General features: G+C 46.7%; 2 protein-coding genes and 1 long non-coding RNA gene across 5 annotated transcripts in view; 1 reads left to right on the top strand and 2 right to left on the bottom strand.

Moving 5' to 3' along the window:
- The first annotated feature begins 34 nt into the window (after positions 1 to 34).
- GSTZ1 (glutathione S-transferase zeta 1) lies at positions 35 to 7086 on the top strand. 2 transcript variants are annotated; one of them, XM_035328370.1, is made up of 9 exons: positions 35 to 86; positions 1123 to 1174; positions 1751 to 1818; positions 2624 to 2704; positions 3183 to 3308; positions 3808 to 3883; positions 4754 to 4806; positions 6014 to 6063; positions 6598 to 7086. In XM_035328370.1, the coding sequence occupies exons 1-9, from the start codon at positions 66 to 68 to the stop codon at positions 6722 to 6724; spliced, it is 654 nt and encodes a 217-aa protein (XP_035184261.1). In that variant the 5' UTR covers positions 35 to 65; the 3' UTR covers positions 6725 to 7086. The 2 variants fall into 2 exon arrangements, with proteins under 2 accessions (XP_035184261.1, XP_035184262.1); XM_035328371.1 differs by lacking the exon at positions 35 to 86 and adding an exon at positions 489 to 603.
- Positions 1956 to 2428, bottom strand: LOC118168187. Its single transcript, XR_004751407.1, has 3 exons — positions 2304 to 2428; positions 2138 to 2140; positions 1956 to 2063 (listed from the first exon to the last, which is right to left on the bottom strand). It is a non-coding gene; the product is annotated as an uncharacterized LOC118168187 (long non-coding RNA).
- Positions 7087 to 7957: 871 nt separating the features above from the next.
- Positions 7958 to 14856, bottom strand: part of LOC118168177 (probable serine/threonine-protein kinase DDB_G0272254) — a 9481-nt gene continuing 2582 nt past the window's right edge. The window contains exons 4-13 of one of the 2 annotated variants that reach the window (XM_035328359.1): positions 14575 to 14697; positions 13827 to 14046; positions 12779 to 12802; positions 11832 to 11954; positions 10943 to 11130; positions 9990 to 10189; positions 9579 to 9670; positions 9196 to 9250; positions 8409 to 8506; positions 7958 to 8256 (exon numbers count right to left, since the gene is read on the bottom strand). In XM_035328359.1, coding sequence (XP_035184250.1) covers positions 8042 to 8256; positions 8409 to 8506; positions 9196 to 9250; positions 9579 to 9670; positions 9990 to 10189; positions 10943 to 11130; positions 11832 to 11954; positions 12779 to 12802; positions 13827 to 14046; positions 14575 to 14697 — 1338 coding nt within the window. In that variant the 3' untranslated portion in view covers positions 7958 to 8041. Of the gene's footprint in view, positions 8273 to 8408; positions 8507 to 9195; positions 9251 to 9578; positions 9671 to 9989; positions 10190 to 10942; positions 11131 to 11831; positions 11955 to 12778; positions 12803 to 13826; positions 14047 to 14574; positions 14698 to 14856 lie in introns of both variants that reach the window. The other variant, XM_035328360.1, reaches the window with a different exon arrangement.

Consider the following 14856-nt stretch of genomic DNA (forward strand, 5'->3'; position numbering starts at 1 on the left):
GGCAGATGGAGGCGGGCGGGGGGGCGCGGGGCACGCCGGGAGTTGTAGTCCTCGGGCCCGCAGCGATGAGCTCGGCAGCAGGCAAGGTGCCGGGCCTCAGGCCGCGGGGACCGGCCCCGGCGCGATGGGAGGCGGGGGGCAGGCGGGGGGCGGGCGGTTCTCTTCTCTTCTTCTTTTTTTTTTTTTTTTTTTATTTTTTTTTCTGCAGAAATTCTGCACGTGGTTTCAGTTTCCTCAGTTTGATTCCCGGGGCTATATTGTTATTACACTGGGAACTGCTGACAGCCGCTCTAGCTATTTATTTATCCAGAACAAACGCCTAGAGACAGAAGCCAGGTGCCTAAATGGCTTTCTGTTAGTAAGTTCTGACACCACGGCTGGAGCTGCGGCAGAGCCCACGGGGGTGCACATGGCTACAGTTCAAAGGATTGGATCTGCCTGGCTGTGTTTGTGTCCTGGGCACGGATTTGGGGGCATGGTCCTCTTCTCATTGGCTTTAGAAGAAAAGCCTTCCCCCACCCCAGCTGAGTTAAAAGGGAAAGGCCAGAGGTGATTTTTATTTCCTGGAGCAGGTTGCACGCAGTGACCATGGCATCAGAAAAGGTGAGAGCGTGGGTGGGGTGAAGGCATCTGGGAGAGCTGCACTGGTACTGGAATTCAGGTGAAGATGGGTCGTCTGCCCTCTTAGCATTCATCTTGAACAGCTCTTCTCGTTTGGAAAGAGGTCTGGCCGTGCCCTCCTTGGCTGGAAAAGCTATTTTATGCCACTCAAATACCCAGTGCAGCTGCTTGGCAAAATCAGTGGGGCATTTGCTTCAAGAATCCATGACAGCATAGAATTTAGCAGCATCTAGTAGGCGCAAAGAGGGAAAATTTGTAGGAGATAATTTTAAGATTGCTTGTGTGTTCTTGGAAACAGATAAAACTAATTAGAGAGCCAGCCTGAGAAACAGTGGCACTACCTGTATGCCCAGAACAGGAACTGTCGCTTCCAGAAAGGCAGCCTCTCCCCTGGCAAAACTTGTTCTGCTGTTCTCTATCTTAAACTTCCTGAAATGCACTGTCCTCCTTAAAACGCTCTTTTATTCCCACCATATAACTACTTTATCTTTCTCTTCTCAGCCGATACTTTATGGCTATTTCCGAAGTTCCTGTTCATGGAGAGTGAGAATTGGTAAGTTCCAGTTTTACTGCAGCATCCTCCCTTTCACTAACTGAATTAATCAGTCACTTATTAAGAGAGAGATCAGCAAACATGAACCTGGGACAGTGACACTGCATTTTCTCCACCCTCTCTAGAGTGGGAGGGAACACTACTGTTTTATGCCTGTACTGCATCAGACTGTGATCTGCCTTGATCCTGAGAGCTAAGCGGTGCTGGGAATAGACCCCGCTTAGACTGAGGCAGTCTGGCAAGTGGTTTGGCAGATGAATACAGGATCCTCTGCCCTGCCTAAGCCCCCATCAGGAAGGGCTGTGGTGCAAAGAGTGACAAAGCTTGTTTTGAGTAATGCAGTGTTTTTGCCAGGACTGATCTTTAGTGCTTTGGTCCTTTGTTTGCACTTGGTTTTTCATAGATCACTATCTTCTTGTTGGATTCAGGCTGCCTTTTTTTCTGAGGGATAGGGTCTTTTATAGTTTTAAAGCATTTTTTTTTCCCAAATGGAGATGGTAACATTTCACTGAGGCCATTATCAATGAAACTGGTCTCAGTGTGCCTGTCTGAAGCTGTGTACTCTGTTCTCCCTAGCACTGGCTCTGAAAGGGATTGCCTATGACCAGGTGCCAGTGAACCTCCTGAAGGATGGGGGGCAGCAGGTAAGGATACAGCTACTATTGGTCCCTCCAGGGTAATGAACTTGGGGATCATTAGGATAATTGGGATCAGCACTAGAAAGTTCACAGGGAAAGTCATGGCATTCCACACTGCTTCTCTGTAATAGTTGCTTTCAAAGAGTATTCCCTGGCATGCAAGAGAGAAGAAGGTGACTGCAGAAGACCAAAGGTTTTCTCCTCTGCCTTAAACATCGGTGACTGAATTTCATAAGGCTGAGGATCTTTTGCTTCTGCTTAGCATGATATAACCAAGCATATCCAGCACACAGACTGGAGAGAAGCTGCACTGTAACATAAGCACAGGCTTCATCCCACTCGGTACCAGAAGGGGTGTCCAAAAGATGCTAAATGATTTTTATGGTGCTGCAAAGGACCTGCCAAAGGAAGGGGCGGGTTGCCGAAGAGATGTTCATGGAAAACTTATTCAAGGGGGATGCAACTGGGAGTCATGTGCCTAGCAGTACCACCTGCCTGATGTGCCAATATAGGCTGAGATGGAGTTGGAGAACTAGAATGGTAATACTAAAGCTGCTGTAGTACCACCCATCCTGAGCTTGTGTTGATGGCTTATGAAGAGGTAAGGCAGTCTGGCTGTGGATGCAGTGATCTCTGAGCCCCAGCAAGAACTTGCTGTAGGCTAACAGGATAGTGTAATGTACTGTGAATATAAGTACTGAGGTAGAGGGAAAAGCCAGGTTAAAACAAGGAAAAAAAAATGCAGCTGGGTTCTAGGGGAAGAAAAGAAGAATAATTTCTGGTTGCAGTAATCTCAGGTTCATTTCCACAGCTTTCTCCTGAATTTAAAGCAGTGAATCCAATGCAGCAAGTCCCAGCCTTGAAAATTGATGGCATCACCCTTTCTCAGTCGGTGAGTTAACAGACGTTTTCTTGCTAATCATTCACCTTAGCCTGCTACCCAGACTAGAGGGGAAGGCTTTTCTTTGTGTCTTCCCCCAGAGCTTTCATTTGTGCATTACAAAACATATGGCATTTGTGATAAATAAAAGAATCCCACTTGGGGGTAAAAATAGCATGTAGTCCCTACTAGGAAACTCCTATTTAAACTCAACTTGGCTTTGGTTCAAAATCCCACCTTTTACTGAACAGTTCGTAGTCTGGTTTAGAAGGCTGTGCTAGGGTTTGCATGAAATTACAGCAGGGCTAAATCAGAAGGTCCCAATAAAACATCCAAGGGGATATGCAGTTGCTTGGATTAGCAACAAACTCCATTCAAAAGCTGTTTTCTTCTGTTGGACCATCTAGAAATTCCCCTTTCCTAGGTGTTCAGGATGCATACTTTTCCTCTGCTCCCCAATAACCTCCCCTTATCTCTTTGTTCATTACAGCTAGCTATAATTCATTATTTAGAAGACACTCGTCCTAACCCCAGACTCCTGCCCCAAGATCCAAAGAAGAGAGCCCAAGTCAGAATGATCTCGGATCACATTGCCTCTGGCATTCAGCCACTCCAGGTATTGCCTTTTCATGTCCATACAAATGAGAAAAACAGGATGGATTTCCAAGAGTCTGTACCTCTTCAAAGCTCAGTCTCTGCTGCTGGCCAGTAGAGTGGCAGACCAGAAGACTGTGTTAGCAGATGAAATATGTACTTAGCATCTGCCTAATCTGTGAATGGCAACAGAATTTCATACAAAGAAAATCCCACAGCACCCCAGGTTTCTTTCCAGGAACAACTGAACCCATATCTGTGATTCATATGGTTTCACTGCAGGGTCTACAATGTTTTAGGAAGAAGGAGTGACCCTAAGGGCACAGGCAAAAGGATACCCTTGCAGCTAATGTTACAGAACAGCAGGAGAGAGAGCGAGCAGGGTGCATCGTTTACTGAGGGTGAGGTCAGGGCTGACTCAGCAGGCTGAGGTCAGGCAGGGCACTTAGGTTTGACACCTCCTCATCCCTCCTCCCTGCCAACTGCAGTCAATCTAACCTGGAGATTGCTTACCTTCACAGAACTTGAGAATCCTGAAACAAATGGGGGAGAGAAAAACAGAATGGGCTCAGAAGTGCATCGCGTCTGGCTTCCAAGGTGCATCCTGTCTCCAAAATGATCCACGCTTTGACTACCTTCAAAACTCTGCAGGGCAGCATGCAGGGGCCCTACTTCCTCCTCAGCCAGAACAACAGATTGTCTTAGGCTTGTGTGGTGGGTGCTGCCCTGCTGGGAGACAAAATGCTCCTCCTACCCAGAGTCCCATGTCAAGGACTGCTAGCTCTCCAGGGTCTTGGAGGAAAAATGCTGTCCACAGTGTATTTCCACTGCTGTGCAGGGAAGACGGAAAGCCTGGGACCATTCGCTACCTGCAGCAGTTGATTCACCCTGTAGCACGAGGGCTGACAGCACTTCTGCTTTTCACCCAGCTGCTCCCAAACTAGTGGCTTTTGCTTTGAAATTCTATCAACCTATATTGGTATGATTTTTTTCTGTATACAAAAGACATCTGATGGCAAACTCCCACAGAATTTAGCAAGTATTTCTTTACTTCCCAATGAGAAATACGGAGCTTTTTGTTTCCTCAGAACCCTTTTCCCCATACACTAGAATGACAGGCCTATCTTCACTTCTAGATAGATACAAACTGACTGAATCTTTGAAATTTTTCTCCTTCCCACTCCTGCATATCTCCACATCATGCTCTTAGTATCTCAGCTGGATTGCCTGAAACAGCTGAAACCACCCTGGATACTAAAATGCTAAAGGACACTAAAGACTCTCATAACCATGCTGGAGCAGGATTTCTGTTCTTTCTACTTTCTAGATTCTGCCCCAGATTGCTCCTTTTTCATCCTCAGCTCAGAGTTGGAACGCTCTTGTTTAAAATTTCCAGTCTAAAATGTCTTTAGGGTTCCTTCCAAATGAGTTTCTAATGCCTTACTCCAATGTACCCTCTCTTGACAGCACTGGAACAGGTTCTGCAGCAGACTTCTGGACGCTACTGTGTGGGAGATGAGGTAAGTACCTGAGAAAGTGTTGTGTATCACTGGAGAACTGGAAGCCCCAGCATGTTACATAAACTAGGAAAGGGAATTAGTTGTGGAGAGACAGCACAACCACATCCTGTGTCTGAAGTTACATACTGTGCCTACACCACAGGAAAAACAGCTGCATAGATCCTACTTTGGCCATTACTGACTTGCAAATAGTTATAAAGATGCTTATTTGTTCCTGCCTATAACATACTCATAGCCAGATTTGCAGCTCTATCTAGGATCTGGCTGCCACTAGATGACGTGGGAACAGTTTAAATATCTTTCATCCTTAGTAGATTTGGAGTGTCCTGTTGTAGGGACAAAGCTTGGCTCAAGAAACAGATTCATTTTGTAACTTAGTCCTGTGTGAGCTTTAACCAAGGTATATAATTTTCCTGTTCTGTTTCTCTGATTTTGACATGGACAGATTTCAGAAAAAACATTGCATACAAACTGTTCTGATCCTTTCCAAGCAAGGACCACTCTGGTCTTCTCCATTTAGCAGCCCTGTTTAGCAGACAAAGAAGAGAAGGAGAACAGGAATGCTTCTGCAATATCCTGTGATGCAGAGGATTGTAGAACAGGAGCATTGGGGAGCTCTTGATGGGCAAAGATTAGTTAATGAGATCTTATGCTGAAAAATATGTTCCCGAAAAGATGCCCAGAGTTTTATGACCTGGGGAATGGCGTGGGCATCTTTTGTGCAGATAGGCAGCTAGATGTATTAATCCTGAGTCTTTTCTGAATGAATCCCTGAGCCTGTGTACAAAAGCCCTGTCATTCAGCTGGTCTTGATCTTGTTGGGAGTTTTTTGATGCTCCTGCAATGAAAAACAAGTGAAATTTACACATCTTTTCCCAGCCATGCAACACACACAACCTAGTCTCCTCCCTCTGCAGCTTGCCAGCAGACTTGTTTGCTCAGTGGTGGTTGCTATAGAAGCAGTGTGTGCTTGAGGTCATCATGATCAGCTGGTAAATACAAAGATCCCTAAAGGCTGATAACTTCTTGTATAAGTGATTTCTGTAAGTTTCCTGTCCTTGTACCGTTGTGGTATCAATGCTCATTTAAATAATGGGATTATTGCAACAACTCCTCTCTACACAACAAAACAATTTATGAAATCTTATCAGATGCTACTGGCTGATAGCATAATTACTGACCCCTTTTCTGTGTGCTCCATTTGCAGGTTTCCATGGCTGATCTGTGCTTGGTGCCTCAAGTTGCCAATGCTGAAAGGTAATTAATGCTAAGCTGTTAGTCTTAGGTACTCTTTGAGGGCACCTAATCTTGGAAATAAGGAGCTGGGCTGTCTTCTCAGAGGCCTCTGGAGGAAACCTGCCTATGTCCTTAGAAAAGCTAAGGCTGCTTGCACCCCACATCCTCTCTCCCTCTTTGCCCTGTTTACCTTGCATGTGGGGTAGGGGGTGGGGGAGAGTAATCTGGCTATATTTGTTGAAAAGCCTAAACCTATGCAAGTAGTGGCTGCGAGATTCCCTGGCAAACCATAGTGCCTTCTTACCATAAGCTGAACTGCTGTGGTTTGAACATGAACACTATGTAAAAACCTACTGAACTTGGAAGAAATAAGTAGCCCAACTTTCCCCTAGCATTTATTTTTAAACCTACAGGAATGACTCTTTTTTTCTTAAGGCAAATGCACCCCAGCCTATGAGATTCACCCACAACGGGCAAGCACAGCACACTGCTCTATCCTACTCAACGCTGCGCTGGCTGGCTGACCGTACCTCACAAATCCTCTTCCTTTTGCAGATTCAATGTGGATCTGGGTCCATTTCCCACAATAACTAGAATAAACAAAGCCCTCCTGGAGTTAGAGGCATTCAAAGTAAGCCACCCATCCCGGCAACCAGACACTCCTGCAGAGTTGCGAGCGTGAAGCCCTTCTACCCATTAAATCAAGTAAGCTGGAATGGCAAAGGGAACAACAGCCACAGCTCACGTAGGACTTGGTGCCAGCCAGAAGCCCTGTACTAATGTCCCACTGTCACTTTGATGGGAAGAAGGACAGAGGGAAAGCGTTACTGCTGCAGAAGTAATCTCGAGGAATTACAGAAGCTGTGCCTGCACTGGAAAGCTTGCAGCTACTTCTGAATATGTTTTTTTAACTTCTGTACAACCATGAAACAGATTAAAGCAGAAACATCAGAATGTAATTATCAGAAACCCTCTTTGTATAGCTTTGTACTGTGGTATGTAGCCATAGACATTTATGGGGCATTAAACCAATTCCAGACTCCAGACAGGGGCTTCTCCTTTCCACTGTCTACAGAAAAGACATAAAGGAACCAGCATACACAGTGCTCTACTAATGCAGCAGGCCTCTTGTCCTTGCAGCTGCCTCAGAGCTATGGCCCAATCCTCAATGTCATGAACAGTAAGGGCTAATACCTGACAGCAGAGAGCTTATTACTAACCCACGATGGCTCCCTCTAGTCTTGAGAGCCAAAAGTCAGCAACTCTGTCACTCCCTGCAAGAGAATTACTACCTGGCACAACTGATTTGTACCTCTTCCATATATCCACAAGAAATCTTTCAGATTTAATAAAGGTCTGTCTAGAGCAAAGTAAAGCAGGTGTGCTGTAGTCAGCAAGACTACAGCTCACTCCCATATGTTGAAAGTGATGGCATTATTTTCCTTTTCCCATCCTTAGACACTGCTCTAGGCATTTTCCTAGTCCTCAGCTGCAAACTATTTCCCAGGGGAATCCAAACTTTATTCTTTCCCACCAAGCCAAAAACTTGGTGGTACTTTGACACTGAGGAACTTCCAGCCTGCAGCATTAAGTCCCATTCCACCCATCCTAAATGAAACCACATACCTGAGTGACCTTCAGAGCTAGAGTACCCCAGAAATTCCAGCCCAGAAATCTGTAGGTCAAGAAGGAAAACCAGAAGCCTGTGACTGTGTTTCTGTGCAGGCTTAGCTCAGATCCCACTGAAATTTCAGCTACCAAGCCAGTGATACAGGAGGGCATTTCTGCCAATCTTATGCTGTGTATCAGCTGCCTTAAGAGGGCAACACCCACAGCATCCAGAAAGACTTTAGGAATCAGTGACATCACGTGCCAAGGCAGCATTCACCAGCATATAGAAACTTGGACTGCCATGTTGCTTGGACTCATTTATTGCCACCCTTGTCTTTATGCTGGTGAAGAGTCCTTGCAGGTCCAGACTCATTCTGATTATCCTGCATTATCCTAGGTCCAGCTGGATCTTGATTGTGCTGTTGTAAAAGGTCCCGGCACAGTTGGAGCCCCCAAAGACCAACACCGTGTGCAGGTTATGCTCATCTTTGTTCTCCTTGCCTACAGCCATCAGGTGGGGGGAAGTCAGATGAAGCAATGTGTGGCCAGCTCGGGGCACAGAGCAGAGGTCATGGTGGCTCACTGTACTCCATGAAAGAGTATCTGAAGTAGAAAAGGTCTATCAATACAGGAAAAACAAAAATATATTCCTAATGCACGGGGTGAAACAGACCCATCAGACTTGGTGTTCAGAAATGGCATGGCAGTCCAACAGTCACTGTCAGCTATGGAAATAGGGAGGGAGATTCACTTACCCAGGCGAAAAACAAAGGCGTCCTGCAGGGCTCCCCTGGCATTGTAGCCTCCACTGATCAGAACCTTCCAGTCCGACACAGCCAGAGCTGCATGAAAACTGGGACCAGAGCAAAACCTAAGGTGACTATCACAAAACCTGCTGGGGTTGCCTCAATCAGGAATGGGCAGAGGTGGGCAGACTCAGACAGCAGACTGGGGGTTTAAGCCAAAGAATGGAAGTTTTCTTCTTGTCCTCTTCTGCCCTGACTTGCTTAATAACCCTGAAAAAGCTGTTTGTTTCCCTCCACCAGTCAAGCAATCTATCCGGCCTGAAAAGCACCTCATCACCTCAGAAGAATCCATCAGAACCTGTGTGTTCTGCTCTACAAAATGAGATGACAGGCTAGATGGGCTTTGGTCTGATTTAAGTCAGTATTGTAGTGGGTGATAGAGTCTCTTTAGGAACAGCACATTCCTGCTACAAGAGTTTCTTCCTCTCTGGGGATCTCTTATACTCCAGGTACCATGAAGACCAAACAGCAGGCAATACAGTCCCATTAGAACACAGAAGAAAACTTCCCCTAACCTTAAAGGCAGACTCCCAGGGACCCTAAGTGATCTGCACCCCAACACCTTACAAGCACCAAGTAGCACAGCACAGGAAATTCTGGTCCCACCGTATAGGAGCCACCCACTGTATTTTGACTAGTGGGGCACAGGTATGTAACTGGGTCTGATCACAAGCACCTTTTAAGCCTAGCATCACAGAGGAAGAACAGAGTTCCTGGGTCTGCAACAGGTTCTTACCAACGTGCAGAAGGCTGTCCTGCAAGGAAAGGGACTGGTGTGTACTCCATGAAACCTGAAAGCCAGAGAAAAGGCAGACAAGATGTCCAAAAAGTACTCCTAGTAGCATTTCTCAGCCTCACAACTAGATAATAGCTTCAAAAGTCTATCAGCAACTTATTTTTTCTGTTACATGTCTTCCAGAAAAGGAGTTTCTTGTTTTTCCCCATTCCCTCCCCTTTTATCCCACAAAGGGTTTCTTTAGCCTGTAATTCTCCATCTCCAGTGATTAAGAAGGATTTTTACAATGTTAGTGCTGTCTTCCCATTCTGTTTGCCTCATTTCCCAGTCCTTGCCTTAGAACAGGCCCTCCAAATGTGGCTACCTGCAACAGACTTTCTTACCCAGATCCAAGATGTGCATGTCACTGAGGTAGAGAGAAGTCCTCTGACCGCCAAAAATCAGCAGCTTCTTCTTCAGCAGAGTAGCTGAATGCCTGAACAAAGAAGAAACGAGAGCAATGTGTCTTCAGCAAGTTCCCAGAAGTGTTAGTCTTAGTTCACACTGCCTTGGCTTCTCCTAATGAGCTGCAATAGTTCCCTCGGCCTGCACCTGCCCCTACCCCCAGCCATTGCAACCCACAGAACCCCATCAGGATTCATGACAGCACATGACTCAAAACATAGGGCCATTTTAATGGAGCAAACGGTGAAAAACAATCACGTAATTTTTAAGGAAATTACACTGGGATGGGAGGGAAGGTGGGAAGAAGCTTCCTGCTCTGTTCTGGAGGGCTAGAAGAAGAGCACTCTCACCCAAACCTAGGCAGAGGCTTCTCCCCTTCTGAGATGGGCTGGTACCAAATTTCATGCTCTGGATTGAAGACGTAGAGCACATTGCTGCAGAGTCCAACTGCCTGTGATGCCGTTTTATGGAAAGTCCCTCCAAAAACAAAGAGCTCCTTGCGGTAGATGGTTGCAGTGTGGTAAGTCAGCATTGGCATCCTCCCTTTAGCCTGGGAGAAGTTCAACACGTTTGTTAGAAGTGCATTATTTGCTACATGGCCCATAGGAAGAGGGCCCACAACATGCCGTGAGATCAGCAAGTCTCGATTTTCACTTTATTGGCTCCCCAATCTGATCTTTGCCACACAGGCATACTCTGCATCACCAGAATGCTCTGATGAGAGCAGGAAATCAGCCTCCTACCCCAGCTGCCTCAGAACAAGACAGGGAACAGAAAGACCTCATCCCAGGATTATTCTGGGAAAAGCTATCTTGTGCCTTAGCCAGGAAAGAGACAGTCCCTAGCTGACATGGCGCTCTGCAAGGACATGACAGAATCTAAATTGCTCAGAGATCTGCTGTGCTCAGAGCAACTCTCTGATTTGGAAAGACCAGTTCCTCAGTCTCCAACGCAGCTCTGAATAGCACCATATAGAACGAGAGGCCATTTACGTACGCTACTTGCACAGTACCTCCCACACACAACCTTCGTCAGACAGAGCACTCTGTGGCAATATTTTTTTCACCTTGCTTCATTCACTGTAGGCACAGTTTCTGCCAAGCCTGCGGCCTTTCAGCACAGTTGGGATTGACAGATACAAGAAGACTAAGCAGCTCAGACAGCCTGCAGCAACAGTGGACCAAGCAAGTGGACAAGTGCACCAAGTCTGCTGGAGTACAGATATAGGCACACCAATTGCCACATTCAGGCAGGACCTGACACCCTTCCTGTGCTTTTATCTTAAAAGAGCTGCAGTACTTACAGCTACAGGAAGCCACTTCCAGGTGACCGTGTCCAAAATGTAGATGCTGCTGTAATCTTTGTCTTCCTTTATGCCCCCGAAGACGTAGATACGCTTGGTGTCTGGGTCATACGTAGCAGTGTGACCACGCAAGCATGATGGCATAGCATTTTCTTGCTGGAGACCCACTGGAAACCAGAAATCACTGTCTGTGGGAGCAACACCAGGCAGATGGTATGAGAGTTTGAACATGCTCTCAGTTTCTCCAGATTTAAAGAGTACGTCATAAAATCTTTACTCAAGGTCTTGTTCCTTTTATGTCCTCCTCTCCTTTGACTCAGGCCTAGGGAAGACTTACACAGCAACGTTTCTGTGTAAGGACTGGAGGGGAATACTAACTAGGTGGGAAGTAGAAAGCTGAGAGGATCGATGAGGTGCAGAAAGCTATAAGGTACTGCAATTGTCTCTCACACTTCTCCACCAGTCATCATACACACTGCAAACTGCGCTATTGCTTTTGCCCTTTAAAAATCACCCAGCTGTGTTCAGAATTCAAATGTAAGCTCCTGGAAGCCTCTCACATACAGCCCCACAGCCTCTGAGGGCACTGAGCTGTCAGCTCAGCCTGGTGCAGCACCAGTGGATGCGCAAGGACAAGGGACATCAGTGAGGAATAGGATAAAAACAGAAACATAGAAAAGGAATAAAGAGAGGGTGGGTGTGGCAAAGAGAAGCAGTACCTGAGAGCCAGTAAGGGATGCGTGCTCCAGCTGAGTGACTCACAAGCAAGACAAATCCACCCAGCACCTGCCTTAGCACAGACCCTGAGGACACCCTCCCACCCAAGTCATCCTGGATTCCCATCCACCTATTAACATCCCATTGCCTCCAATATCCCTAAACTCCTTACCAATTTCCAGTTTCCAGAGCGCATCCTTGCAGGACCGCTGATCGACACCTTCTCCGCCAACCAGAACAGCCATTGCCGGGTCACTGAGGCACAAGGCATGGCGCCACCGCGGGCTGGGGCTGCCTGGGGAGGGGAGAGCACCGTGCTGGGAGCAGGCTGAAGAGGTGCCTCCAGCTTGAGAGCACTGAAGAGGTGCTCTCCCCCTTCACTGGGGAGAACAAGGCAGCTGAGGGCTCGGGGGGGGAAATTAGAAGGCAAAGGCTTCAGTTTTTCCTTCTCATTGGGGTGGCAAAAGGCACAGCTCCCTGTGGAAGATTTTCTATTGGCTTTGGGAAAAATCTGCTCTACTAGGACAGTCATCTCTAGCAGAGGGAGTCAGCAGAGGGGAGTCTAGCTGGATATAAGACATAAACAGGCTGCCACTTCAGAGACTGGCAGGCAGGGGCAGACTTGGATCCCACTGAGATCCTATCCCCAGAAGGATATCTCGTTTGTGCTGTGCCCTTGCATTACTGTTCACAAGAGCATGTAGGAGGGCTACTGAGGAACAGCTTGTCAGTGCCTGAGACATAGCAACCAGAAGCCTAGATCTGCTTCCAGAGATACTCCTCCTATTGCTGGGTTTCTCCTCCTTTCCCATCCCAACCCCTGCCATTTGCTGAACAAGCTAGAAAATCCTTTTCATCAAAGCCTATTCGACATCTTATCCGCTGTCTTAAAGGACTGCACTCAGAGGCGTGCCTGAGGTTCAAACAGACTACAGAAACATATTGGAGAGCCTGAAGCACCTACACAAATGTATTGAGGACACAACATATACACACAACCTGTTTGCTGTTTCTGATCAGTGGGGAGATAAAGAATCAAGCATGAGGCCTGTGACATTAAAGCGAATGCCAACACCAAAACTGGAAAGACAAACCAGGGTCTAGGATACAGATCCTCACCTTGCAACTCCTCCACTGCCAGATCTGCAAAGGAAACACAAAGATGTCCCATAAGAAAAGCAGCCAGCAGACATAGATTGCAAGTGCTCAGCTCTCTGGTTTAAAAGCCCTTTGGCCTGCCTTCCTTCCTCCATCCCCCAGCAAAGTTATCTCATAGCAACAAAGAAGGTGCAAGACCAAGAGTCCTAAAGAAAGTCTGATCAGAAGAAATGCAGAAGACAGGTAAGCAAGGCATGTTTCCTTTGACTGCCATCATGCTGTCAGTGTTGCATTTTACTCCTCCGATGAAGGCTCATTTCCCCCCCTCTCCCTACACACTGCCTACAGCAGAAGTGACTTTATGATGAAGTTACGTTTGTCTTTGTAAGAAGCAAGTCAAGTCCCAGTGATTTCACATGGGAAGCACTAAACTATTGTCAAGTATTTACACACAAACTCGGTCACACCTTGGAGCTGACTTGAAATCCACACTCCAGAACCTACAGTTTTCATTTCCAAACCCCTTGGCAGCTACCTCCCCACTATTGAAAAGTCAGTACAATTATACTATTTATGTATATATATGAATATATATACATATGTTCCTTCTTGTAGTCGTTATAACTTGAATAATAACCAATGTTTTCTACAGACCAAGTGGTGCTATGCTGTTAACAGGGGAACAAAAGACTAATGGATAGGTCCCAGAACACTGTGGTAGGTTACTTTCTTGTGCCTCAGTTTCCTCTTTCGTAAAACACGGCTAACAATACTTGCCCTCATTTATAAAGCTTTTACTCATATGAAGAGATAAAAGATAATATGTTATAGAACAGAGTACTGGCACTAAGAGTACCCCAAATTCTATTTGTCCTTTTCACAACAGGTAAAAAATTATCAGGCAGTTTAACCAGGACTAAGGAGCAGTTCTCAGTACTTCACAAGGCATGGATAAGCCCACCTTGCCTTGGAGGTACTCTGAGAAATGCACTGGGAAGTTATTACCAGCAGTACTGGGAGACAGTGCAGACAAGACCTGTAAAATACACCTGGAAGGTGCCAGAGTTACCTTCTGCATCAAGATCTTTCTCAGATGCTCTGGGTTCAAATAAAACTTTCCTGGGCTTCTTAGGGCAGACAGGGCTCTTCCTCCAGGCCTCACTGGGTTCCATCTTTCCAGACGGTGGTTCCAGGGCACAGGGTACCACCAGGGTCCTCAGCGGTGGGCGGAAATCCTTCTTCCCAGGCCTGGGAGCTTTAGCAGCCATCTCTGAGCTCTGACTTTTGACCTGTGAAAAAAGTCCTAGCTAATCAAAGCAGCTCCAAAGAGAAAGATCTGAGGCTACTGCAGAGGCTACTATTACTGGGCCAGAGATTAGTTTCACATTTTCAGGCTTGCTTTCCTGATAAGTCTTAAGGGCCAGCATGCCAACAACATCGGCTGCCAAACATATGCCAAACCATGCAGCCTCCTGCTGCTAGGTGCCCAGCCAGCGGTCTGCTTTCAGACTGCTGGCTGCCATGGGCACAGCTTGCACAGAGGAAAAGCAGGAGAGCCATCTGTGCTAGGAGTAGCCAAACGGACCGATCTCAAAGGCTGTTAAATTCAATCCATCCAAAGGCATTTCACCCGAGAGTGCAATTAACTGGTTTCTGTAGCCTAAGTAAATCTTTGACTCCAAAACCTGTTTAACCAGGCCTTCACTACGAGAATGGCACCAAGTGGTGCTGCTAGATGTGAACTGAGCAGCTTCAAGTCAGAGAGCATATACTAGGAGGGGCGAAATAATGTGAGGAAGTATCCAGAGAACACATACAGCACTAGGATCCTCCAGGTCCTGACTGAGGGGTGCATTGTCAGCTGGGAGCACTGGGGACGGGGTCATCTCCGGGACCAGAAACGGGCGGGCAGGTGTACTGCTGGAGATTCCTCGGAGCAGCTGCAACAGGACCAGTGATGGGCAGCGTAAAAATAAAATAACAATTGAGTTTACTAGCTGTCAGCCACAAAGGGTGAGCAAAAATAAGTACTACAAGGGACAGGCTCCCTGCAATGGACCGTATTTGGGGACAATCAAGACGTCTTCCTACAAGACGTC

This window comes from Oxyura jamaicensis, chromosome 5 (assembly GCF_011077185.1).
Source record: "Oxyura jamaicensis isolate SHBP4307 breed ruddy duck chromosome 5, BPBGC_Ojam_1.0, whole genome shotgun sequence".
NCBI lineage: Eukaryota > Metazoa > Chordata > Aves > Anseriformes > Anatidae > Oxyura > Oxyura jamaicensis.